The sequence below is a fragment of the Rousettus aegyptiacus genome, unplaced genomic scaffold, assembly GCF_014176215.1.
Source record: "Rousettus aegyptiacus isolate mRouAeg1 unplaced genomic scaffold, mRouAeg1.p scaffold_m13_p_7, whole genome shotgun sequence".
Taxonomy (NCBI): domain Eukaryota; kingdom Metazoa; phylum Chordata; class Mammalia; order Chiroptera; family Pteropodidae; genus Rousettus; species Rousettus aegyptiacus.
This window is the reverse complement of record NW_023416310.1, coordinates 75,010,793-75,038,119: the sequence shown is the minus strand read 5'-3', so window position 1 is coordinate 75,038,119 and position 27,327 is coordinate 75,010,793. Positions and strand designations below refer to the sequence as shown.

Here is a 27,327-nt window from a genome sequence, read left to right as displayed (position 1 = left end):
TTTATATCCTCAGCCCAGATATTTTCTCTGAGTCCCAGATGCATGTAGACAAGTGACAGCCCTCTTTGGGTGTCCCAAAGGCACCCCAAATTTAATTAAGCCTTTTTTTTTTTTAGAGCTTTCACTTTAACATGGATTCTGATTTCCTCAATTAGCCACGCCCAACTTTGTCCTGGGCTGGAGCTTTTCTAATACAGTAAAGGGTACCTCTACCTGATGTAGGACAGGACAAATTTCCTTGCGGGGGGAGGAGGAGAGGGAGCCAAGCCCTGTGCCGAGAGAAGAAGAGGGTCGTTTGGCGGAGAGTGTAAAAAGAATCCAACACACACGCCAAAGTTAGAGTCGAAAGGAAAGTTCCTTAGAGAAGGGGGAACACTGCACAGAGTGTGGTCCCCTCTCAGGCAGACAGTGAGAGGGACTCGGGGACAGAGACAATAGAGACAAAGATAGAGACAAAAGTGAAGGCACTGAGAGGGACCCCGAGTGTTCAGGGAGGTCAGTTTCTGTGTCATCCTTTAGTGCCTGTGGGTTACGGTTTGGGAGACTTCATTACCCCATTTCCTTTACTGTGGACCAAACAGTGAGGAAGGGGAAGAGTCTGTCCCCCGAGAAGGTGAGAATATGCAGGGGGAAAGGCCTGCCGGCAGTGCCCGGCCTTTAATCCACAGGTGCCCCACGGTTCTAGCCACAGGGAATGGCTCTTGGTTCCGGGTTCCCCGTCGCTGGCGAGGGGAGTGGGCCGGAGCCGCCCCAGCGGGACTCTTCCTTTGTTCCGCAGGTGTCCTCCGGCCTGGCTGCAGGGCCGGTCAGCAGCGCAGTCTCTGAATGCAGTAGCTCTGTTAACATTTGAATTCTCTCGCCTCCTCCCTACTCAGTCAACAAAGCCAAAAAAATCTAATCATCTTTGAGTTACAGCTCTTTTCTCACTTCATCTTGCTCTCTGGCCCTTCCTGGCCGCTCCGATTCTCCATTACACAGTGATATTTCAGCCTCTCGACTTCCATTTCTATCTGGCCTGTTCTCTGACTATACCCTAGTTCAAATTTCTAAGGGAGAAATTGGACTACCGTTTTTTTGTGTGTCCTGAAGTAAGAGACAATCCATCTCGGTCTTACTGTTTGATCAGTTTTTCGGCATGTTTCCTTTTTTGGAGAATACGTCATGAAAATGCTTTGCAGAATTTTTCAGAGCCTCAGCATCCTATTCAAAGTGATAGGACAGAGACGGTAGAGATAGGAAGTGTTTGATGGAAGAATATCGAAACTTTTTTATAAGAGTTTGCATTTGTTTGAGACAAGCTGAGGACATGCCGGGAAGCGAGATACCACGTGGTCCAGAAAATGGCAGTTTTGCAGTTCTTTTTATATATTTGAAGTTAAAGAGGAAGATTACATGAAGGTGGGGGAAAGCAAGGCTAGGAAATCTCTACGATCGGATTACAGGATCCTTAACAAGATACTTTCTCCCTTGACACCCCACCATGCCGGAGAGAGTTTTACTCTGGCATTTCAAAGGTGTGTTAGCTTAGATGCATAAGAACAATGGAGGGTCAGGCTTAACACAAAGATAAACTTTTAACTAACCTAGTTATAGGCCTGAGGCGTGACTACCCACCATGACCTGCCCAGTTGGGAATTTATGATCAGATCACCCTGTGAGCTTACTTTTCCTCACTGAACGTTTCAGGTTTAGAGCCCTGTTTTTGTTCACAGAAGGATAGAGCTTCAGACTAATTTAGTGATTTCAGAGGCCTCTGAGGTTGTCCGCTGTTGTGCCTATACACTGAGTACTTTGGGGTTTTTTGGTTTCATGTCTAGGGTTGTTACTTGTTTCCTTTAATAACAGCTTTCTTGGAGATAGTCATGCGCTTAATGACCGGGGTATGTTCTGTGTTGTTAGGTGATTTCGTTGTTATTCGAACGTCATGGAGCACACCTACGCAAACCTCGATGGTATAGCCTGCCACACACCCAGCTCTCTGGTGTAGCCTATTGCTTCATAGGGAAGGAAAAATAATTTTTCTCTACTCTTCAGGGTTATCAGCTGAGATGTCCCCATTATAAAAGATTAACAGGAGAAAAAAAAAGTTTAATAAAGTGTATACCTCCTGTGAAATGATAGAAACCCAGAAAAACTGACCCACCAAAATGTTTGAAGCCACCACCTTAAATACAGTACCATCTTCCCCTGAAGACAAAAGAAATTGGGGGATAGGAGTCAGTTATGGGAGGGGACCAGGAAGGGCACAATAAACCAGGGTCAGATCCTTATGCAGATTTAAGGCTAGAGATAAGGTCCCCTTCCTCTCCCCTTGAGGCCTGGGAGACGCCCTTACAAATGGAAATGTCTTTTACAAAGGGCGACTTCTGTTTGGTTTTCAGAGTGTCTCCCCTATCTGTTGTTTCTTAAAATTAATCAGCATTAAATATTCTTAATGCCAAATAGGCATATTTCAGGGTGACAAATTCTGTTCCCCTACAGCAACTAGGCTACAAACGCGAACAGCACGTTATTACTGTACTGAGTATTGTAGGTGATTGTAACACAGAAGTATTTGTATAATGTGTTACGCAGGGACATTACAACGTGACCAGGCAGTCGTTTTCCAGCCTCTTGCAGGCTCGTGAGATCTCTGTCGTGTATACAGTCCATCACTTCCCAAAACTTTGTTATGCGATGCATGACCACATAGTTCACGTAACGTAAAATTCACCCTTTTAAAGTATACAGGCCAGGGAGAAGGGATTGTATAGTGTAAGTCATACAACCATTACCACTAATTTTAGAACAATTGGTTCCCTTTTAAACTTTTATTTTCAGTTCTCTGCTGAAACTTCGAACCATGTACTTTTCATCTCAAGCACGGAAGCACCGTGGCTTCACACTCAGCGTTAGGGCACCCCGCTCTCTGCCTTAGATCCGCCCCCCTCCCCGCTCTCTGCTGCCGCTGGCGGTCTGCGTCTAATGGCCATTATTTCTCCGGGTTATAGTTCTGATATATTTCCTCTGCGCCTAGTTATTTTCTAATCGTGTGCTAGATATTTTATTTGTATAATTGTTTGCAGAAATAATTAAAGCCTAAGGTAGTGTTCTGCTCCAGAGAGAATTCACCGTGGCTCCTGCCAGGGGCCTGTAGGCGCTGGCACTCCTGGGTCGCCCCGCCAGCTTCAGGGTGCGGGATATCTCCTTCAGATATCCCGCAGTATCGGCAGTATCAGGTTTGCTCTTATTCATGGGTGCACCCCTTCAAGGTCCCTACAAAGGGAGTGGTTTCACTTGGGACCCTCCACCCTGCCTTTATCAGGCCTTGGGACATCCTGCTCCTAGCTCTGAGAAGTTGACACTTGGGTCCACATTTTTTCTTAATTGAGGTATAATTGACATACTTTACTTTCAGATGTACGACATAATGATTCAGTATTTGTATACATTGTGAAAAGTTACAAAAATTTCTTGAATGAGCACTTTTAAGATCTACTCTCATAGCAACTTTAAAATATGCAATATAGTGTTGTTAACTAAAGTCTCCATGACTTGTTTTATAGTGGGAAGTTTGTTTCTACGGACCCTCCACCCATTTCACCCACCCCCAGACACCCGCCTCCCACAACCACCGGTGTTCTCTGTATCTGTGAGCTTGGGTTTTTTTTTTTTTTTTAGATTCCACATAAAAGTGAGATCGTATGGTGTTTGTCTTTCTCTGTTGCACTTACTTTACTTAGCATAATGCCTTCAAGGTCCACCCATGTGGTCGCAAATGACAAATTTCATTCATTTTTATGGTTGAATAGTAATCCACTGTAAATATACATCATATCTTTTTTTTTTTAATTCGTCCATTGATGGACAACTTGAGTCGTTTCCATATCTAGGCTATTATAAATACTGCTGCAGTGAACACAGGGAGCGCATATATCTTTGAATTACTGATTTCATTTCCTTCAGATAGATAAATACCCAGACGTAGAACTTCTGCATCACATGGCAATTCCATTTTTAATTTTTTGAGGAACCACCGTACTGTTTCCCATCAGCGGCTGCACCAGTGGACATTCTCCCCAGCACCCCACCAGGGCCGCCTGTTCTCCACATCCTCCCTCACACTCGTTATTTCTTTTTGATACTAGCCATTCTAGCAAGTGTGAGGTAATATCTTGTGGTTCTAATTTACATTTTCCTGACGATCAGCGATGTTTAGCGCGTTTTCCTGTGCCTGTCGAGCATGGGTATGTCTTCTTGAGAAAAATGTCTACTCAGATCCCCTGCCCATTTTTTAATTGGATTCTTTTTGGGGTTTTTGGTTTTTTGCTATTGAGCTGTATGGATTCCTTATCTATTTTGGATATTAAGCCCTTATTAGGTAGCTATATGGTTTGCAAACATTTTCATTTGGTAGGTTGCTTTTTCATTTTGTTAATAGTTTCTCTGCAGAAACCTTTAGTTTTATTTGTTTATTTTTGCTTTTGTCGCCTTTGCTTTTAGTGTCAAAACGCAAAGATGCCACTGAGAACAACGTCGGGGAGCTCCCTGCCTATGTTTTCTTATTGGAGCTTTATGGTTTGGGGTCTTACATTCAAAGCTGCGATCCATTTGGGGCTAACTTCTGTGCGTGGTGTAAGATAGGGGTCCAGTTTCACTCTTCCGCGAGTGGCTGTTATGTTTTCCCAGCAGCAGTTTACTGAAGAGACTTTCCTTTCCCCATTGTATATTTTTGGCTGCTTTGTGTCAGTTAATTGACAATATGTATGTGGGTTTATTTCTGGGCTCTCTATTCTGTTCCATTGAAGCACGGAGCTGTTCTTATGTAAATACCATACTGTTTTGATTACTGTAGCTTTGTAATATAATTAGGAATCAGGAAGCGTGAGGCCTCCAGCTTGGTTCTTCTTTATCGAGATTGCTGTGGCTATTCAGGGCCTTCTGTGGTTCCATACAAATTTTAGGATTGTTCTGTCTCTATGAAAAATAGCCCTGGAATTTTGATAGAGTTGCATCGACTCTGTAGATTGCTAAGGGTAGTATGGACATTTTAACAATAGTCTTGCAATCTATGGACACAGAATCTTTCCATTATTGTTTCATCTTTGGTTTCTTTCTTCAATATCTTACAGTTTTCAGCGTACAGGTCTTTTACCGCCTTGGTTAAATTTATTCTTTTTGATGCATTTGTAGATGGGATTGTTTCTTAATTTCTCTTTCCAATAGTTTGTTATTAGTGTATAGAAATGCAACAGAACCTTGTATATTGATTTTGTATCTTGTAACTTTACTGAATTTGTGGGTTTTTTAAATTTATTTTTAATGAAAAAAATGTTTTTTGGTGACATTGGTTAACAAAATCCACTAAGTTTCAGGTGTATGGATTTGTTTATTCTAACAGCTTCCTGACTGCTAGGATTTTCTGTATATAATTTCATGTCATCTGCAAATAACGATATTTTACTTTTTCCTTTCTCATTTGGATGCCTTTTATTTCCTCCTCTTACCTAATCTTCTGGCCTAGCTACCCAACACTAATGTCGAGTAAAAGCGATAAGAGTGGGCATCAGTGTCTTTCTCCTGAACTTACTGAAAAAACTTTCACCTCTTCACCGTTGAGTATGATGTTAGCTCTGGGCTTGTCATATAGGTCTTTTATTATGTTGAGGTATGTTCATTCTCTCTACCTACTTTGTTGAGAATTTTTATTATGAATGGATGTTCAATTTTGTCAAATGCTTTTTCTCCATCCATTGAGATGATCATATGATTTTTACCCTTCATTTTGTTAACGTGCCGTATCAAGTCGATTCATTATGGATCCTCAAAATAAATCCTGCTTGATCATGGTGTATGATCCTTTTAACCTATTACTGAATTTGTTTTGCTAATATTTTATTGAAGACTTTTATCTGTGTTTGTCAGATATTGGCCTGTAATTTTTTTTTCTTTTGATGTCCCAGTCTGCTTTTGGTATCGGTGATAATGCTGCCCTCATAAAATGAGTGTGAAAGTGTCTGTCCTCTTCTATTTTTTAGAAGAGTTTGAAAAGGATTGGTATTAATTCTTCTTTGAATGGTTGGTAAAATTCACCAGTGATGCCGTCTGGTTTTAGGCTTTGTTTTTTGAAAGGTTTTTGATTACTGATTCAATTCTCTTAGTAGTAATTGGTTTATTCAGATTTTGTATTCATGATTCTGTCTTGGAAGGTTTTATGTTTACAGGAATTTATTCTAAGTTGTCCAATTTGTTCGTGTGTAATTGTTCACAGCAGTCTCTCAAAATCCTTTTTATTTCCATGGTATCAGTTGTTAATGTCACCTCTTTAATTTCTGAATTTATTTGAGCCCTCTCATTTTCTTGCAGAATGAACTAATGGTTTGTCAGTTCTGTTTATCTTTTCAAAGAACAAACTTTTAGTTTCATTGTATCTTTTGTTGTCTCTTTAAATCTCTTTTTCATGTATTTTTGCTCAGATCTTTGGTATTTCCTTCCTTCTACTAACTTTGGGCTTCATTTTTCTTTTTCTAGTTCCTTGAGATGTAAAGTTAGGCTGTTTGAGATTTTTCTTGTTTCTTGCTATAGGCATTTATCACTATGAGCTTTCCTCTTAGAACTGCTTTCCCTGCATATATAAATTTTGGGATGTTGTATTTTCGTTTTCATTGGCCTCAAGGTATTTTTTGATTTCTCCATTGACCCATTGGTTTTCAGTAGATGATGTTTCATCTTCACATAGTTTTCAATGGTCAATTGATTTCTAGTTTCATACCATTGTGGTTGGAAAAGATGCTTGATCTGATTTCATTCTTAAATTAAGACTCATTGTGTGGCCTAACATATGACCTATCCTGGAGAACGTTCCATGTGCACATGAGAATGTGTATTCTGTTGCTTTCAGGTGGATGTATATATCTGTTAAATTCATCTGGTCTAATGAATTATTTAAAGTCATTATTTCCTTATCGATTTTCTGTCCAGATGATCTCTCTGTTTGTGTAAGTAGGATATTAAAGTCCCCTGCTATTATTGTAATATTTTCTGGTTCTCCCTGTAAGTCTGTTAATATTTGCTTTATATATATAGGTGCTCCTATGTTAGGTTTATAAAGATTTACAAATGTACATAATGTCCTCTCAATATAGGATGAACCCCTGTATTGTTATGTAATGCCCTTCTTTGTCTCTTTTTACTTTGTCATAACTATTTCAGCTTTCTTCTGGTTTCCACGTGCATCTTTTCCATCCCTTTACTTTCTACCTGTCTGTGTGTTTGTATATCCAAAGTCAGTCTCTCGAGGGGTCTTATTTTTTTTGTTGTTTTTTTTTTCATTTTTTTAAATCAGTCACTATGTCTTTTGAGTGGAGAATTTAGTCCAATTACATTTAAAATAATTATCTACTGGTACATACTTGTCATCATTTTCATTGTCTTCTGGCTGTTTCGTAGTTCCTCTCTGTTCCTTTTGCTCTCTTCCTGTGTGGTTTCATGACTTTCTTTAGTGGTATATTTAGATTCCTTTCTCATCTTTTTTGTATCTACTATAGGTTTTTGCTTTGTGATTACCGCAAGACTTTCCTATAACAACCTATATTTATAAAGCTATTTTAAGTTAATAATAAGTTTAAAGACATTTTAAAACTACTTTTTACTCCCTCCCCACATTTTATTTTTGATGTCACATTTTATATTTTTTGATCTCGTGTATCCCTTAATTATTGTAATTATTTCTACTACTTTTTTAAACTTCATAGTGGCTTTGTAAGTAATTGGTCCACTACCTTTACTGTGTATTTTCCTTTCCAGTGATGTTCTTTTTTCATTGTTTTCTTGTTATTAATTAGTGCCCTTCCTTTTAAACTTAAAGAAGTCCCTTTAGCATTTCTTCTACTGCTGGTTTAGTGATGATGAATTCCTTTAGCTTTTGCTTATTTGGAAAACTCTCTCCAATTCTGAATAATGTTACCAGGTAGAGTATTCTTGGGTGGAATTTTTTTATTTCTGCATTAAAGGTATATCGGGCCACTTCCTTCTGGCAGCAACGTTTGCTGAAAAATCTGTGGATGGTCTCACGGAGGTTCCTTTGTGCATAATAAGTTGTTTTACTGCTTTTAAAATTCTCTCTTCGTCCTTAACTTTTGACACTTTAATTACAATGTGTCTTGGTGTGGGTCTTTTTGGGTTCATCTGTGGACCTCCTTGGGCTGCATGGATACAGATGTCTGTTAACTACCCCAGGTTAGGAACAGTTGTTGCCCCTTATTTCTTCAAATAAATTTTCTGGCTCTTTTTTTCCTGTGTTCTCCTTTTGAAACCTCTAAAATGAGAATGTCAGTACACTCCATGTTGTCCCAATATCCCTGAAACTATCTTCACTTTTTAAATTCTTTTTTTGCTGTTCCGTTTGGGTGAGTTCCACTATCCTGTTGTCGAATTCACTGATCTTTCCCTTTGCTTCGTCGGGTTTACTGTTAACCCCCTCTAGTGTATTTTTTTAGTTCAGTTATTGTATATTCTGCTCTATGACTTCTGTTTGGTACTTTTTTTTTTTAACCTCTTTGTTAAAGTTCTGACTGTGTTCATCCATTCTTCTCCAAGTTCAGTGAACATCTTTTTGACCAATATTTTAAACTCTTATCAGTAAGTCATCTCCCTCTCATTAAATTCTCTTCTTTGGTTTTATTGTGTTCTGTTCATTTTGCTTGACTGTGTTTCCTTCCACATGTTAGATGAAATAGCTGCCCCTCCCAGTTTTGAAGGAGTGTCCAGGTGTAGGAGATGGATCTTATCATTCAGCCTTGCCCTAGATCTTGGTTGTCCCTTGAACCTTTGTGATTGTCCAAGTAGCCTAGTTTATTTTTAATAGCTTCCGTTTGTCGAGGGTGTGCCAAGACCTGTCTGTGTCCCAAAGGGGAGACTCTCGGTCAGCACCAATCAGGGTGATTGGAAGCCAGTACTTTAAGCAGCAGCTTTTACGTAAGCAAATATACATAGTCCTGTGGGACCACAAGCATGAGCAGTGCTGGCCCCCAGACCAGGCCATCTGGAGTTGTCCCCGGAGCCACAGTGGCAATCAGGGTTCTAGACGAGTGCATAAGCTCCTTTTTGAGAGATACCAGAGAGCTGCCGCGAGCAGAGGGAGAGGCAAGGAGTGTCCCCTGGCTTGCATTCCCTTTTTCTGTCCCAAACCTGAAGCCTGCCCCTCAGGCCGAAGCTGGAGACAGCCAAAGGGCAGGGAGATCGTGGGCGTATTTCAGCCCACCATTGGTGCAGGAGGGCGATGGAGGTGGCAGCCTGACAGGAATTGCTGTTTGGCTGTCGGAGTCCCATGGAACATAGGCGCACTGGCCCCCTGGCCCCTCAAGTCGGGCGTACAAGGTGCACCCCTCGGGCAGCAGCCGCTAAACCCGAGGAAGCAGACAAAAAACCGAAGCACCAGGCACCACGAGAAGCCCCCTCCGAGGAGTGCGGGTGCCCAGGTCAGCTCCGTGTTCGTCACCCCCTGTCGGGTCAGCAGATGCTCCAGGGACTGGCTCTCTGGCCTTCCATCATTGCTTAAGTTTTGGCCCGGTAATTCGTCAGCACTTGTCCTTATGTGCTTTCAAGTAGATGTGTTTAACATTTTTGTCCAGTTTTTCAGATTTTCCTCAGTATTGGGATTGGTTGGATTTACCTAGGCTCCTATCGCTGGAAGTAGAGGTTCTCTCAGTATTGTTTTTAACCGAAGATGTACCTGGTGTTCATCAGACCTCTGGTACCACAGAGGGTTAACACACACCTAGTCCCCAGACCCCCACTGCTCTCTCTGTAAACCCTTTAGGGCAGGAGGGGCCCAGATTGGCAAAGTCAGTGTCTCAACATGCTAGGTTCTGGGGGCTTTTAGTTAGTTACAGTCTTACACCCCACCTTCATAGAGCCTGCGCCCACCCTTTACTTCCCGAAGCCTGCAAGCCGTGTGGGCCGGTATCCCCATTCGTGATCAGCATCGTTTGTGTCCTCAGCTGGTTTCTTGAGTTGCTACAGTCATGATTTCCACTCTCCTTCCTGAGTAAACGCCTTCCCAGTCTTCGGACTGTCCTTGGGGCAGTAAGGGTCAGTCTGAGCCCATCATGCAAGTCTGGCCCTGTACTTCTCTCCAGCCTCATGGCTCATAAACCATTCACTCTCAGCTTTACCCCAGTCTCTGAATGCATTTTTGTGCATACTGATTTGTCCTGCAAGATTCAGCAGCAACTCCTCTGGGAAGTCTTTCCTGATTCTCCCAGGCTGCGTCATCCTGCACTGACACTCTGCTTCTCCGGGTCTGTTTCCCCAGCAGGACCAGCATTTCGAAAAGTGTCAATGTCTTATTCATTTCAGCATCCCTAGCACTTGATGCTTAAGAAATATGAGTGAACGTGGGATGATCTCATTTCCCAAGTTCCACACAGCCCTGATGCAGATTCTTCTTCGCCAGTCACATGAATCCTTCCTCTGGTAACCCCAGTCATTTTTCTAGCCCTGAATGGGAGGCATGCCAACTGCTTATTCACCTGTGTCCCCAAACACATGCAGTTCACAGACCCGCAAGACACTGTGACAGTGGACCGCCACCTGCTGGTCGGAAGGTTTCTTGAACAGTGACAGAGTAGGGCTTCTTAATCTTCACAGTGTTCCAGAAAGAACATGAGCCCCTTCTCAGAACAGTATTTTCAAATGGACAATATAAAGCACATTGTGAAATCAATCACAATGAAATTCAGGTATCGCGATATTAGAAAAAAGATATTAGAAAAACTATATATCACTTGTATATGTGATATATAGATACATATATATTTTTACATATCACATCAAGTACCAAGATCTAGCAGTGGGTCTAATTACTACTGCAGTTTCAAAGTGATGAACAAAAATGACATTTTGAGATATCTGCAACAGCTATAATGCGAGACGAAATCTCTGATTTCTGTCGCTGGCAGTTACAGGTACTGATAACACTAGAGTTCGTCGCCTGCGTCGTTAAGGAAAGCAAATGCTGAGTTTCGGTTGGAGGTCAGTGGAACCGAATACCAGCTCTTTTCCCATCCAGGTTCGAAGGCACCGTGAATGCTACCCATGGACCCCTTTCGGGGGTAGGGGAACCCCAAGTTAAGAACCCCCGAATGGGGTTTCAGAAGCAGAAAAATGCTTTTAAATACGCCGGAGACGGCTGGTGGCGAAGTGTGTGTGTGACTTGCTGCGTGTAAGGGGCCGTGGGGGACAGTAAGGCCGTGCAGCAGAGACAGCACACCAGGTCTACGCGAATCCCACACGGGGCTTGGCCTGGCCCTCTGCCTGCCTGGTGTCTGTTTCCTTGTCTGTGAATCGGAAATGACGGCGCCTTCCTCGTGGGTTGTCGAAAGGGTTCACTGAGTGACTGTGTGAAAGCTCTTGGTGGTCACATGTCGTTAAATGAGAATGATAGTAAATGTCTGTAGAGAACACACGCGCGCACACATACACTTGCGTGTGTGATTTCTTCCAGAACAGAGACCCCAAAGTCGGACCCGCTGTGTGTCTGGGGGGGTGCCAGTGTACTCAGAAGCGGGTCAGCCCTTTCCTGTCTGGCAGACGTGGGTGAGTGGGCCCTGTGTCCCCAGCCCAGCGCAGGACAGCGAATCCCGAAGGCAAAGAGAGTTTCTCACCTTGTTATTTTATTAGAAGCACATTTACATTCTTGCAGTTAACGCTGCAGAGAACATTTTACAAAAGTCTTGTATAAAGTTTGGAAACTACATAAAAATTACTTCTATCTTTTATAAAGAGAAAATATACGTTAGTTATATTTACTCTGCCATAAATCGACTGAAAATGAGAAATAGTCCCTGTCTGTCCCTTACGGAGGAAACAGCACAGGGCTCAAGGACCTCGGTGCGGGCCTCAGTGCTGGGCACCCGCGGGCTCAGTCGCGAGGCAGGAGCACCCCCCCGCCCCTGGACCCCACCTGGAAAGGACGGAGGACCTAGCGGGCTCGGGTGGCAGGGAGCGGGGACGCAGCCACTCCTTGCGTGAGATTTCAGTGTGCACAGCGAGCCAGATGAGCGAATGGCCGATGACGCGCCCGAGGACGCCGGCATCTCACAGAACACTCGTGGTCACAGCCCAGGCCGCAAAGCCGGACCCCGCCCTGCCCGACCGTCTGCCCCGCGGCCTCGCCTGGGGGAACCGGGCTCCGCTCCGCGGCGCCCCTGCTGCCCGCGCACGCTGCCCCGGCACCCGCTCCCCTGAGAGCGCCTCGGGGGACGGCTGCTCCGCTCGACTCACTCATCGACTCACTCACTCATCGAGACCTGAAACCGCCCCGCCTGGGTCGAATACTGAAGCAGGCAAGCTGACTGCTCACTCACCCGAGGGGAGCACTGCCTTCCGACGGTCCCCACTGCACACGTATGGCTTGGGGACCCCGAGACCCTTCTCTCGAATGGCTACCCTCTCTCTGCGAGTTCCAGGAGAGGGGGATTACAGCCCTCCACCCCCGCCCCGGTGCCAAGATGACTTCTAGGGAATCACTTTAGAAAGACAGCATCGAGCCCGACCTCAAGGAGTGAAGGGAGAAAGCGCTCCCGGGGTGTCAGTCATTGTCACCAGCGAACTAGGACCCAGACTCCATGCGCCCACGTGATTCTCCTGATTCACCTTCAGTCTTCTGTCTCGTTATTTTAAAGCAAGTATTTCCTGAAGAAGAGATTCATTTATTTGTTTGAAGTTAGAAACAAAGGTGAAAAGTTTTCTTTGTAAATAAGCCGGATGCCAGTTTGACCATTTGCTTTCACTGCGTTGTCCACACTGCAGCCCAGGCCCAGGAGGCCGATGCTTCCCCTGACGCTCCTGCTTCCTGAGCAGACGCCGCAGTGGCCGCCAGCCTCTGTCTGGAGCGTGAGGCCGGACCCCTGGCCGAGGAGGGGCACAGGGCAGGCAGAGACAGCCTGCCCGTGTCACCTGCAGACACGATGGGCAACTGCGAGACAAGGACAGACAGCTGTGAAAGTCTCGTGTGGCGAGGAATTTGTCCCTGAACACAGGATCCCAGGTGGGGGCCAAAGGGAACTGCACTGGCAGCTCAGCCTGCGCCATCTTGTTCCTCTGGTGCCAGCACCCAGCACGCCCCATACCGATGGCTGCACCTCACATGCTCAGTGGCTCAGGCAGGAAAGGTGCTCCAGCCCACCCGGCACGAGAGGCCCGGGGTGGAGGCAGGCCTGGGTGATGCCCGGGGCCCAACCCCTGTGTGGGAACAGGCAGGGAGGAGGAGCGCAGGATGGCACGCGCACCTGCGGCCAGGCCAGCAGGAGGGGTGCTTCCGGCTCTTCCCGCCCTGCTGTCGTCGACGTGGCCTTGTCGTAAGCGGAAAGCAGATTCGGGGACCTGGAGAAATGAGGGCACCCCCTGAGCAGTGGGCTGCAGGCTGGGCTCCCCTGGGGACCCAGATGGCTGTTAGGAGCTACGATTCTTGTCTGGCACTGCAGGGGACGGCCGAGAAGCCACCCCGAATTACAGTACGGACGAGCCCATGGTGACTTCAGTGGCAGCGCTTAGCACCCGTAGACAGCAAAGCTGGTGTTTTGGCAAATGGGAGGACCCTCGAGGCCCCAGAGCACCCGTTCCTCCTGGGACCCTGACAGCCTGAAGGGGTCTGGGGTTGAGAGAACATGTTAGAATCGAGTGACACATGACAGAACTTTGCCCTGCACAGTGAGCGCGAGAGGTCAGGAACACGGGGGTCGCACGGGCAAGGGGTGGGTTCGCGCTGGCGTGAAGCAGGAGGGAAGGGGGACCTGAGTGCTTGTTCACAGAGAAAGGGGGCCCCGGAGGCCCGCCAGCCACAGTCCCGGGGCTGTCAGGGCGCGTCCGCGGCGCTGTGGGGGAAGGACTTGGTCTTGCTTGGGGTGGTGGGGTTTGGGCACTCCGTCTCCTCGTTCAGTTTGAAGAACATCTCCTGCTCCCGCTTCTTCTGGTTCAGATCCTCTTCCAGAGCCTGGAAGGAAGATGGAGCTCAGCCCGGTCTGCAGGACACGGGACTCCCACCAAAGCGTCCTCCGGAAACTTCCCCCCCAGGCCCCAGTGCTCGGGCCCCTGGGTCTTCCCTCTTTTCCTTCGCATAGCCTGCCACCCCCCTCCTCCTCCCTCCTGTCACGGCCTCGCAGGGTCCCGGTGGCCAAGGGGAGCAGAGGCGTATCTGCGGGCAGGAAAACAGCCAAAGGCAGGAAACGGAGCGGTCTGGCAGCAGGGGGAGCAGACGCGTGCGCGGTGCAGGGTTCCTCCCCAGGGCCCGCCCCTCAGAACTGCCCCCCGGAGTCCTGTCCACACCACACGTGCCATCACGCCACCCCCGAGGCTCTGCGCGTGAACACTGGCGGTCGGACAGGGGTTCACATGGGATTCCCGAGGGGAGTGTCTGGTTGAGCTTCCCTTGGGCACACGCAAGTTTATCTAGATAACTCGGGTCCTACCAGGAAAATGTCTTGAGGGTCTCCAATGATAAGCATTCAGTGAGGAAAGGAAGCGGAGCACAGTGGAGAGAACGTCGCAGTCGGCACATTTCAGCCTTACCGTTACCAGCCGTGAGGCCCTGCACGCTACCTCTCTCTTCCCTCGTGTGTAACACGACAGGATTCCTCCCTGCCAGCAGGGCCATCATGAGGATTAAACTAAGAACTAACAGGTCACGATTGCTGGGCACTTGCTACACGTCAGGTGCTGTGCTGTGGGATTACATCTTATTTCGTCTCCTGTGAGGTAGATACTACTATTATCCCCATTCCATAGATGGAGAAACTGAGGCTCAGAGAGCTTAGGTCATTTGCCCAAGGTCACTCAGCTAGCTCGGGCACAGCCAAGATGTGAACCTAGGCCTGACTTTAGAGTTCAAGCTCAAACGTTGTGTTCCATCTGAAGGCCGGCCACACAAGGGTCGTTCAGTAACCATGGCTTCGTTACTCAGAGGCACCGACCGTCAGCCAGGCTTCCTTATTTTTACTATAGACATATCTTCACAGGATTTGACCAGCAATCTATATTTAATTATCATTTATGCCTATAGCACCTGGTCTTACTAGGTGGTCTCCTATCCAAGTACTAACCAGGCTGACCCTGCTTAACGTCCAAGATCAGACATTGGGCTTGTTCAGGGTGGCATGGCTACAGGCCATGGACCGTGGCTCCACTGGGGCGCGAACCCAGGACCTTCTGTGTGTAAAGCAGACGTGCCAACCTCTATGGAACCACGTCCTAGTATGTCTTTTTAAAGACACTTCTTTGGATGCCCTGAAATAGTTTCTACTTAACAGACACCTTACCTTGCCTATCTCTACATCCTAGGCCGACACCTGTGGCATCATATGGAGCAGAGCCCACCTGCGCCCACCAGCCCGGACACTTACCTTTTTGCGTGGCCGAAGCTTATCTCGCCATTCCTTCAGGGTCTGGTTATGGCTTTCGTCCAAGGCCTTCAGCTTCTGGGTTTCATGCTCCACCAGGAGGTGACACTTTTCGTTCTGGAACAAATTCCAGGCAGCACAGGTAAGAAACTCAAGGCAGAGGCACTGAGGGCTGAAACGTACCTCATGCTACAGCCCCAAGGGCAGCAGCGTTCACTTACTATTTCTTCTCGATCATAAACCCCACCGATAGAAAACTCTGTACAGGTGAACACATAATGCTCTGACAGGTGCCCGGAGGAATATTCCAGAGTATTAATAATGTTTATTTCTTGTTGCGTAGTGGGATGTGCAGTAATTTTATAACTTATTTTTGCAGTTTGAATTTTTCAACACAAAAATGTCATTTTGACAAAACAAAACTATTAATAATAAATATAATATGTGCCCCAATCCCACCACACAACCACTACAAAAATTTGGATGTATTTCCTGTCAGGCTCTATCATGTATATTGTTTAGCTCACCCTATACACATAATCCTGAAACCTGCTTCTTGTTTGTTGATCTATTGATAGCCATTCTGACAGGTGCCAGGCGAGGTCTCATTTTGGTTTTGACTTGCATTACTCTGATAATTAGTGATGCTGAGCATCTTTTCATGTCTATTGGCCACCTGCATGTCCTCTGGAGAGATATGCCTGTTCAGGTCCTCTGCCCAGTGTTTAATCAGATTGGTTTTTTGGTGTTAAATTGAGTGAATTACTTATATATTTTGGGTATTAACCTCTTATTGGGTGTATCCAGTGATTATTTTCTCTTTCAGTAGGTTGTCTTCGTTTTGTTCGTTTCCTTTGCTGTCGAAAAACTTTTTAGTTTGATGTCCCATTTATTTATTTTTTCTTTTTGCCCAAGGAGACACATCCAAAAAAATACTGCGAAGAGCAATAGTTTTACTGCCTATGTTTACTTCTATTTTTTGGTTTCGGGTCTCACATTTAAGTCTTTAGTCCATTTTGAGTTTATTTTTGTATACGGTGTAAGAAAGTGGTCAGTTTTGTGTTTTTGCCATTTATTGAATAGACTGCCTTTTACCCCACTGTATAGTCCTCTTTGTCATAGATTAATTGACCATATAGGCATGTGTATTTCTGGGCTCTATTCTGTTCCATTAATCTATGTTTCTTTTTAATGCCAGTACACACTGTTTTGAGTATTATGCCCTTGCAGTATAGTTTGCTATCAGGTTGCGTGATACCTCCAACTTTTGTTTTTTCTCAATTGTTTTGGCTGTTTGGGGTCTTTTGTGGTTCCATGCGAGCTCTAGGATTATTTGTTCCAGTTCTGTGAAAATGCCATTGGTATTTTGGTAGGGACTGCAATGGATCTGTAGATCACTTTGGGCTGTATGGACATTTTAACAATGTTAATTCTTCCTACCCATGTGCGCGGTACGTACTTCCACTTTCTGTATCTTCAGTTTCTTTCTTCAGTGTATTATAGTTCCGAGTACAGGTCCTTTGTCTCCTTGGTTAAATTTATTCCTAGGTATTTTGTTCTTTATGATGTAATTTGAAATAGGGTTGTTTTCTTAATATGTCTGATAGTTCATTATTGGTATCTAAAAATGCAACTTATTTCTGAATATTGGTTTTGTATCCAGCCACTTTACTGAATTCATTTATTTATTCTAATAGTTTTTAGGTGGAATCTTTAGGGTTCTCTATAGTATCCTGTCATCTGCAAATGGTGACAGTTTTACTTCTTCATTTACACAGCCCGATGCCTTTTATTCCTTGTCTCTGATTGCTGTGGCAAGGACTTCCAATACTTTGTTGAGAAAAAGTGGACAGTCCTTTTCTTGTTCCTGATCTTAGAGAAAAAGCTTTCACTTTTTCACCATTGAGTATGTTAGCTGTGCGTTTGTCATACTGGCCTTTATTATGTTGAGGTATGTTCCCTCTATCCCCACTTGGCTGAGAGTTTTCATCATAAATGGGTGTTGGATTTTTATCAAATGCTTTTTCTGCATCTATTGATATGATCATGATTCTTCCCCTTCATTTTGTTTATGTGGTGTATCACATTGATTTCCTGATCGCGAACCAACCTTGCATCCCAGGAATAAATCTCACTTGATCATGGTGTATGATCTTTTTAATGTATTGCCTAATTTGGTTTGCAAATATTTTGTTGAGGAATTTTGCATGTGTTCATTATCTTTAGTGGCCTATAATTTTCTATTCTTGTAGTGTCTTTGTCTAGTTTTGGTGTCAGGGTAATGCTGGCCTCTGAAAACAAGTTTGGGAGCCTTCCGGAACACCTTTTCAGACTGCAAAGGATAAGTATTCTTTGAGTGTTTGGTAAAATTCACCTGTGACTCCGTCTGGTCCAGAACTTTTGTTTGTTGAGAGTTCTTCTGTTTACTGATTTGATTTTGTTAGTACTTATCTATTCAGATTTTCTATTTCTTCCTGATTTAGTATTAGAAGATTATATGTTTTTAGGAATTTATGTATTTCTTCCAGGTTGTCCAATTTGTTGGCTTATAATTGTACATAGTAATTTCTCATTCTCTGTATTTCTTTGGTTGTCACTTCTATTTCTGATTTTATTTGGGCCCTCTTGATGAGTCTGGCAAAAAGTTTATCAATTTTGTTTATCTTTTCATAGAACCTGCTCTTGGTCTCATTGATATTTTCTACATTTTTTATATATATATTTTTTGACTATGATGTGTATTTCCACTCTTTATTTTTTCCTTCTACTCACTTTGGGCTTTGTTCTTCTCTTTCTTGTTCCTTTAGGTGTAAAGTTAGATTATTTGAGATTTTTCTTGATTCTTGAGAAAGACCTGTATCACTGTGAATTTCCCTCTGAGGACTGTTTTGTCTGTGTCCCATAGGTTTCGAGTTGTGTTTTCATTTCTCTCAAGGTATGTTGATTTCTTCTTTGATCTTATTAACCCGCTCATTGTTTAGTAGCATGTTATTTAGTCTCCATGGGTTTGTTTTCTGGTTTCCTTCTTGTAACTGATTTCTAGTTTCATACCACTGTGATCAGGAAAGATGCTTAATATATTTCCAGTCTTCTTAAATTTCTCAAGATTTGTTGCCTAACATGTGGGCCTAGAAAATGTTCCATGTGCACTTGAAAAGAATGCATATTTTGCTGCTTTTGGGTGAAATGCTCTAAAAATATTAAATAAATCTTTCTGGTCTAACGTGGCATCTAAGGCCAGTGTTTCCTTGTTGATCTTCTGTCTGGATGATCTACCCATGATGTTAATGGGCTGTTAAGGTTCCCTACTATTACCGAATTACTGTTGCTCTCGCCCTCCATGTCCGTCAGTATTTATCTGCTTTATACATTTACATGCTCCTGCTTCGTATGTGTAAATGTTCACAAGAGTTATGTCCTCTTGTTGGATCGATCCCTTTATCATTATGAAGTGCGCTTGTCTCGTTACAGCCTTCGTTTTAAAGTCTGTTTTGTCTAAGTATTGCTACCCTGGCTTTTTAAAATTTCCATTTGCATGAAATATTTTTTTCCATCCCTTTACTTTCAGTCTGTGTCTTTCAGTCTAAAGTGGCAGCATAGGTACAGGTTTTGTTTTTGTATCCATCCAGTGCCCTGTGTCTTTGGATTGGAGCATTTTGTTCATTTACATTTAAAGTAATTATTGATAGCTACATAGTTATTGCCATGGTATTGTTTTCTGGTTGTTTTTGTATTTCTTCACTGTCCCTTATTCTCTTGCTCTCCTGTGTTTTGAGGAGTTCCTGTGGCGTGATGTTTGTATTCCTTCCTCTTTATTTTTGGTGTATCTCATAGACTTTTGGTTGGTGGTTACCATAGGCTTTATATATACCATGCTATGTTTATAGCAGTCTATTTTAGGTTGACGGTCACTTAAATTCGAACATATTCTAAAGTCACATTTGTTTACTCCTGCCATGTTTGTTTTTCGTTATGTTTGCATACGTGTTTCCATTTATCGTTGTAATTACACATGATCTTCCTACTTGTCTTTCAGTCTGTGCACTAGCTTTATAGTTGTTTGATGCACTGCTTTTACCGTTTGCCTTCGTCAGTGAGAAAAGTTTTGCTTTGTTTTTCACTCTTGTTTTTTATCTTAACATCTCATGTAACATCTGATGCACTCCTTTAGTTTTTTCCTGTCTGGGAAGCTGCTTATCTGTGTTTTGATTTTGAATGATAGCCTTGCTGGGTAGAGTAATCTTGGTTGTAGGTCCTTGCTTTTCATCACTTTGAATTTTTGTGCCAGTCCCTTCTGGCCTGCAAAGTTTCTTTTCAAGAATCAGCTGACAATCTTAAGGGAGCTCCCTTGTAAGTAAAAGTAACTGCTTTTCTCTTGCTACTTTTAAGATTCTCTATCTTTCCTTAACATTTGGCATTTTAATTATGCTGTGTCTTGGTGTGGGCCTCTTGGGGTTCATCTTGTTTCTGACTCTGCTTCCTGGACTTGTGTGTCTATTTCCTTTGACAAGTTAGGAAAGTTTTCAATAATTGTTTCTTCAAATAGGTTTTCAGTCCCTTGCTCTCCTCTCGTGGTACCTTATGATGTGAATGTTGGTACACGTGATGCCGTCCCAGAGGTCCCTTAAACTATATTGCCTTCTAGATAGCTGATTTGATTGATTTGATCCTCTGCTTCATCTAACCTGCTGTTGATGCCCTCTAACATATTCATTTTAGTTATGGTGGTCTGCATTTCTAAGTGGTTCTTTTTATTTTCTACTTTGTTTCCTGTCTCTTTTTAGAGTTCTCACTGAGTTCATCTATTCTTCCCCCAAGTTCATTGAGCATCCTTACAATCAGTGTTTTGAACTCTGCATCTGGTTGCTTACTTATCTCCCTTTTGTTTAGTTTTGTTTGTTTTGTCCTGTTCTTTCATTTGGGACATGTTCGTCTCCTCATTTTAGTTGACTCCCTCTGTTTGTTTCTACATATTAGGAAGATCCGCTACGTCTCCTGGTCGTGGTTTTACGTAGTAGGTGTTCTGTGGGGTCCAATGGCACAGTGTCTCTGGCCACCTGAGTTGGGTACTCCAGGGCTGTCCCTTGCGAGGGTCGTGTGTGCCCTCGTGTTGCAGTTGAGCCTTGACTGCTGTTGGCAGACACATCAGTGGGTGGGACTGACCCTCAGGCTCACAGCTGGCCACGACTGCAATGGACAAGTCGTTTTGCAGAGGCTGCAAAGCAGGAGTCGCTTTCGCAGGGCTCTCGTGCCAGCCGAGACCACCCTTCAGGTATATCGTTTGTGCAGCTGGAGTGATCCGAAGCCTCTCGGGAGGGACTCCAGTGCTGATCAATCACCTGTTGTGCCCGGCCTGAAGTAGGAGCTACAGTGATCTGTGATTGGTTGATGCTCGTGTTAGGCTTGGAGATGCTCGGGGTAGGCTGTACTGCAGACCAAGGCTTGTTGCCGCTAACATTGGGCCCTTCAGTGGTCACCATGATGAGGTCAACTGCCACCTGTGCCAGGTTTGCGGCCACTTAGTTGAGGCTACATTCCGAGCCAAGACGGGTTACTGCTTGGGATAACTTAGCAAGAGGTACAGGGCACACAGAGGCCAGCTGCTGCTTCTCAGGTTTGTGGACTTTTGAGAGACTTCGGCAGAGCCCACAGCACGAGCTGAGGTAGGTCGCTTGTATGGAGGAGCCGCCGGAAGATGTTCAGCTGGGCACAGGAGTTGGGGTTCAAGGAATCACCAGGGTGGGGCGAATGGTGCTGCTCAGGTTTGGCACCCACCTGTGCCAGCCCGCTGGGTGGGTGCTGGACTCAATAGGGAACAGCAGTGCCTCCCAGCACTTCCCTCTTGGAGAGACTGTCTCAACACTGACCCCTCGGCCCCTGAAGCTGGTCAGTTTAGTTCCTCGCCCTAAGTCCCCAGTGCTTTGCAAGGTGCTGCGTCTGTGCTTGGGTGCTACAGGACCCGCAGCAGCTGGGTCTCCAGCAGCCCCCTCTGTCTCACTGGACACAATCCCCACTGGTTCTCACAGCCAGCTGCTATGGGGACCTCTCCTCAGCTGAGATTTCCCTCCCACTTCTTAATCGCCATACGACGTCTCCACCCTCCTAGCAGTCTCAGTGTGGCTTTTTATGTCTTTAGTTACAGGACTTCTGTTCAGCTAGACTTCAGGTGGTTTTCTGTAATGGCTGTTCTAAAATTTAGTTGTAATTTTAATGTGGTCATGGGAAGAGGTGAGTACAGCATTTACCTACCCCGCCACCTTGACCAGAAATCCTGCTTGGGGAGTTTTTGTTTTGGGTTTCCAGATGAAAGGTTCTGGGAGTTTAGGAATAACACTAATAGCACTGTGTACCTGTGACCCGCCAGGAGCTAGGCCCCCAGCACTCTTTGGATTTTCCCAGTTAATCCTCACAGTAACCCCACAAGGCAGGGAGGGGGAAAGAGCTGCAGAAGGTGAGTGGCTAACATGCACACAGCAGCAAAGCCCCGGGCTGGCCGGCCTCAGCGCCTGCAGCGTTTCCTCCCTGCCTCTCCAGGAATTGCCAGATGGGCCCAAAGGCCTGAGCAATTTCCTGAGGTAAGAGAAGTTTGAGTCTGCTCATCTCTCACTATGACAATGCCTCGTGCCACCACAAGGGGGCTCCAACCACCAGCTTTTGGGGTAGAGCAAACTTAGGAGCCAGGAAACCAGTAAAGGATCTCCCTAGGGAGAGAGGCCACCAAGGGTCTTAGCACCAACCAGGACACCTTTTGCTGGTCTTAGTGGGAAAGCTTTAAGATTGTCGCCATTGAGGATGATGCTGGCCGTAGGCTTTTGTAGGTTGTCAAGTTGAGGAATTTCCCCTCTATTCCTAGTTTGCTGAGAGTGTTTATCATGAACAGGTTTTGGCTTTTGTTAGATGCTTGCTTTTTCTGCATCTACTGGTATGATCGTGAGAGTTTTCTTTAGCCTGTTGATGTCATAGGTTATGTTAACCAACTTCCAAATGTTGAACCAGCCTGGGGTAAGTCCCACTGGGTCATGGCGTATAACTGACATACAGTGTTGAATCTGATTTGCTAATGTGCTGAGGATTTGTGCATGTGTGTTCATGAGATACTGGTCTGAAGTTTTCCCTTGTCTGATTCCGGTATTAGGGTAATTGGGACACTCTTTCCCAAAACACAATGATGACTGAGACCTAGCACCTGGCCCGCCGCCCTTTCCGCTCTGGCATCTCTTCAAAGCCTCACTCCGGTGCCTGCCACATGCCCACTCTATGGGTGTGGGACTGGAGGGCGGGGTGCTCTGGCCATCGCGCATCCGCGCATGGCGGGTCTGAACAACCCATTCCGCCCTGGGCTCCTCTGCGGAGACCCCGCCCCCATCTGAGGCGGTGGGCGGGGCCCGCGCGGGGGGGGGGGGGGGGGGCGCACCTGCAGCTGCTGCAGCTCGCTCATGTTGCTGTCGCACTGCGCCACCATGTCCCGCATCTGGTTCTCGTGCTTCTGCTGTTGCTGCAGCCGCTCCGACTTCTGCCTCTTCTCCTCTTGCTGGGAGAACTACGACGGGGAGAGAGGGGCTGCCTCAGGGGCCCGGCGGGGGCCCATCACACTTAGGCCCTCCCCCGCAGGCTGAGACCCAGCCTCGGGGCTGATGGGGACGCGACACTGTGTTGTGACACGCGGGCCAGTCTGCGTCACAGGAGCCCAGGCCGCTGAGGGACATGTGAGTGGGGTCTTAGTGGATGAGAGGAAGCGGGGAGGGGGCGGAGCCGGAGAGCGGCGTGGGGGCGGCCTCTGGGCTGTGACCTGCACCCGCTCGCAGGCCCCCTGCCGCACAGCCCCTACCTGCTTGACCTTCTCGCGCTGCTCGGCGGCGCTGCCCGCGCCGTTGATGTGCAGGCTCTTCTTGTACATGGCCATGCGCGTCTTGCCCTCGCTCCTCTGGATCTTGGGCAGCCGCGCCTTCTCCTGCTGCTGCCGCGCCTTCAGCTGCTCCACCATGCGCTGGTTGTACCGCTGCATCTGCTCCCGCTCCTGCGGGACGGACAGCGGGGCTGCGGTCAGCTGCGCTCCGGGCGCAGGGGTGTCGCCACGGGCCACATGCGGCCGGGAGCCCAGGGTGCTCGGCGGAGCAAGACTCCGCCCTTTTATCTGCTGTCCTGTTACGTTCTCTGCTCTCGCCTGGAAAACCGGTGCCAATACCTTGGATCCCTGTAAACGCCCTCTTGGCCCTCTTGTCGGCTCTGGCGCTGGCCATCACTGCCAGCGTCTCAAAGCAAAACGTACACTAAAACGGATGGTTCCTCTGGATGGCAGATGTCAATCCACATTTTTTAAAATCTTAATTTGAGTTTTTCCTTTACCTAACAGTTATTTGTATTTCCAAACTCCGCACAGGAGTCGCCTCCCTATCTGGGTACTGTGCGCCGACTCCGACTACTGCACTTAGTAGGAGTTACTGCCCACGCCAGCCATGCAGCCAGACCTCCGGGTTATCTGTCAGAGTCCCCACTAAGGGGCCTGAACCAAGACAGACCAGTACACAGAAGTAGAGGGCACTCGGGCCACACAGCAGGGCCCTCGCCTGCTCTGGGAGGTCAGGGGAGGCTTCTCGGCAGAGGTGGCATTGGGTTCTGAAGGAATGCAAGGGAAAGCGTGAACGAGACTCACACGGGGTGTCAGAGTTGGTGAGGAGGCTGCTCGGGCGCTCAGCTTCCCTGCGTGGTTTCCCCCATCCCTGGCCTCACTGGGGCCCACCTGACTCCTCTGGGGAGCACAGACGGTAGGTACCCAGGGTGCCCCGTCGCATGGTGGTCCCCGCGCGAGCCTCACCTTCTCGTGCTTGCGCACCAGCTCGTGCCGCTGGAGGAAATACTGGTCTTTGAGCTGCTGCTTCACCAACTGGTGCCTCTCCTGCAGGTGATGCTCCTCCATCTCCCACAGAGCCGCCTCCCGGTCTGCGGAAGACCCAGCGCCCGGTGAGGTGCCAACGGCCAGCGCCCACCCGGCCCCCTCACAACGTAGCTGATGGCCGTGCCCCCTCAGTGGACTGCCCTGGACGAGATGACTGGGCCAGTGCCTAGACACTTGGCTGATAGCTGCAGGCTGAGCACGCTGCAGCAGGAAGGGTTCGGAGTCAGGAGCCAGAGAAACGGACACCTTTGCCGGGATTTAGGACAGGTAAAAAAATGCCCTCCGGCCTCGGCTTCCACCTCTGCCCAGTGGGTACAGCCAGGCCACAGGGGAGAAACGTGCTCGGGAGACATTCAGGTTCGGTCTACAGGGCAGCTCTGCTTTCCCGGCAGACAAACAGGAAGAGCTCTGCGGAAACCCCGCGACGGTGACGGCATGGCCTCTTGGCACTGCTTCCTCCGTTTAGAGCCCGCTCGCTTCGCACACGCCACAAGACTGCACCCTACATCCGCGAGCCAAAGGTAGGATAAACTACGGGGCCGGGAAAGAGCCCAAGCCCCGTGACCCTTCAGAGCTCTCTAAACCAGAGAGGCCCAGCCTGAGCTCCCCGGGGAGCTGAGTGACAGAGACATATGCCCCCTTTCTGATCCTCCTCGTCCCCAGGAGGCCCCCGCTCTGGGTGGTGGTCCACACCGCTGTCTCTCAGTCTCACGCTGTGAGGGACCGGCCAGCGTGCACACCTGTCACACGCCAGGGTAGAGAATTGGCTGCAGGGTGCGCTCTACCCTCATTAACTGTGCGACTCAGCCACAGAACAGTCACTGAGCCTCGGCTTCCTCATCTGTCAAACCGGGGAGGACGGTGGGACCTGCCTCGTAGGGGAAGGTGAGGATTCAGTGAGACTGAGGTGTGAGAGCTGACCAGCACGCAGCCTGGCTGTCACAGACGCTCAGCGCTGTCCCCTCGCCTGCCGCCTGCTAACCCAGCTCGCTCACTTAGTTTCCTCCCCCTCCCTTTGACATCTGGAATGACGTCAGACAATGCTGGTGGTGACGGGTTCTTCGCCTCAGCCCTGAGCGGCGGGGGCTTTCCTCGTGTTTCACTATGCACCGTGGTGTTTAGTTTTAGGACGGAGAAGACCTGGCAGCTGCTTCATGCCTGGGGCCAGGACGTCCACCGGCAGAGACCCCAGGCCCACAGGCCGCCACCGGCTCTCGCACCCACCTCGGAGGAGCTCCTGTTTCTTGGTGAGGCACTCGCGCTCCCTGTCACAGATCTCCCGCCTGTTGTCCGCCGTGAGCCTCTTCATCGCCAGCTCCAGGTCCTCCTTCTGCTTGGCCAGGAAGTCCCGGTCCTGCGGGGGAGGAGGACAGACCTTCACTCAGCGCTGGCCATGATGCCTCAACTGCGCTTATTCCAGACACGTCACAATCGTAAAGAAAACGTTGAAGAGCCTTAGGACAGCTCAACCAGCTGTGACAGGTAGGGTGGGCCTTAACAGGACCCTGATTCAAACAGCAAACTAAAAAGCTGGAACTGTGACTCCTGACTTGACTGCAAACATGTTAGTAAAACAACTACTGTTAAATATTCAACGTTTCAGGTGTGCTTATGGTACTGTGCTCATTTTTTCTCGAGATACCTGTGATCTGTGCCCGCATGTTCATAGCATTAGTCACAACAGCCAAGGGGTGGAAACGGCTCACGTGTCCATAGACAGATGGACAAAACGTGTTCTATACCACGAAGGAATAGTATTCGGCCCTAAAAAGAAAGGAAATTCTTCTCCATGCTACCACATAAATAAACCTTGGGGACATCACATTAAATGAAATAGGCCTGTCACGAAAGGAAAATACTCGCTTATGAGAGCAGGAAGCGGTGGCCAGGAGCCGTGGGGGTGGGGTTTGATGAGCGCAGCGGTCAGTGTCCTTACTGCCGCTGAACTCACTGAAAAACGGCTAAGATGGCAGTGGGACAATTTTTAAAAATGATAATTGTCAAACGAATTTCATGGCTGGAGATGTTCCATGGGGTGGCTCTACGCTCGCTCATGCCCTTTGTAGTCGTCTGTACGCCACGCGATGGGTTGGACGCCACCCTCCCTCCAGCAGGGCATGTCCGTTGTCAGGCTGAGTCTCTAGACACACAGGCCAAGGCACGTGCACACTTTGGAGGCTCCTGATGCGACTGCCAGATCGGCCTCCGAAAGGCCCAGTCCGCTGTCCCTTGCGGGGATGAGGGCCTGTCTGCCACCCTCCCCGGCCCTGCAGTCCTTCTCATCTAGCGTCAAGGGACAGGTCCCGAGAAAGCATGGTGGCGTCTCCGAGAGACGGTGAGGTCTGGAGTCAGGCTGAGTGCAAGGCCTTGGCCCCCAGCTGTTAGCTCTGCAGAGTCACCTCTCAGAGCCTGAATCTCCCGCCCTGCCAAGGGGAAGGTGAACAGCACCTGCCCTGGTGAGCCAAGAATGCCACACCCGGTCACACGCAAGGCATTCGTACGTGCAGCCTCTGAATTCCTCTGCATTTGGGGGCAGGGGGAGCCGCACGTGGGAGGGTGAGAGCATAGCCTCGGGGTGAAGGGGGGCGGAGGGGCTGTGGGAGCAGGGTGACCCCCTCAGGCGGGGGTTTTGTGTTGCTCACACTTGCTGGGGTGAGGGAAAGAAGAGCAAGGCAGGACGGGGGACCAGCTGGGAGGCCACTGCAGCGGTTCGGGCCAAAGATGACCATGGCTAGGGAGTCGTGGAGGTGTGGGCAGCTGATGGATCCAGAGAGCGTTTGGAGATGCTAAAGGACTGGAGGGAAAGGTGTCAGTCGCAACCAGGCTTTGTGACTGACAGGATGGAGGGTGGGCCCCCCACAGCCCACGAGCGGGACCGGGTCCGGGAAATCATGGGTTGGTCTCTGAGACTCCCACAGATGCAGAGTGAGCAGACGGACGTACTGGTCAGTCAGGGAGACGTGGCATACAAACGACTAGCCCTGAAACAAGGCCTGAGGTGCTGCGGGAGAGATGACTGGGAGAGCAATCACGGACGCCTGCATGGGAGAGGTG

General features: G+C 47.5%; 1 protein-coding gene and 2 long non-coding RNA genes across 3 annotated transcripts in view; 2 read left to right on the top strand and 1 right to left on the bottom strand.

Moving 5' to 3' along the window:
- Positions 1-15,433, top strand: part of LOC107511026 — a 30,431-nt gene extending 14,998 nt beyond the window's left edge. Inside the window, exon 3 of the long non-coding RNA XR_001596975.2 lies at positions 15,319-15,433. This is a non-coding gene — a long non-coding RNA (uncharacterized LOC107511026). The remainder of the gene's footprint in view (positions 1-15,318) is intronic.
- The window catches only part of STK10 (serine/threonine kinase 10), an 85,449-nt gene continuing 69,756 nt past the window's right edge, over positions 11,635-27,327 (bottom strand). The window contains exons 14-19 of the mRNA XM_016145088.2: positions 25,498-25,627; positions 24,193-24,317; positions 23,206-23,394; positions 22,792-22,917; positions 15,381-15,494; positions 11,635-13,975 (exon numbers count right to left, since the gene is read on the bottom strand). Of these exons, the coding sequence (XP_016000574.1) occupies positions 13,838-13,975; positions 15,381-15,494; positions 22,792-22,917; positions 23,206-23,394; positions 24,193-24,317; positions 25,498-25,627 (822 nt within the window). The 3' untranslated portion in view covers positions 11,635-13,837. The remainder of the gene's footprint in view (positions 13,976-15,380; positions 15,495-22,791; positions 22,918-23,205; positions 23,395-24,192; positions 24,318-25,497; positions 25,628-27,327) is intronic.
- Positions 24,317-25,868, top strand: LOC118605076. The gene is made up of 2 exons (XR_004951886.1): positions 24,317-24,794; positions 25,396-25,868. It is a non-coding gene; the product is annotated as an uncharacterized LOC118605076 (long non-coding RNA).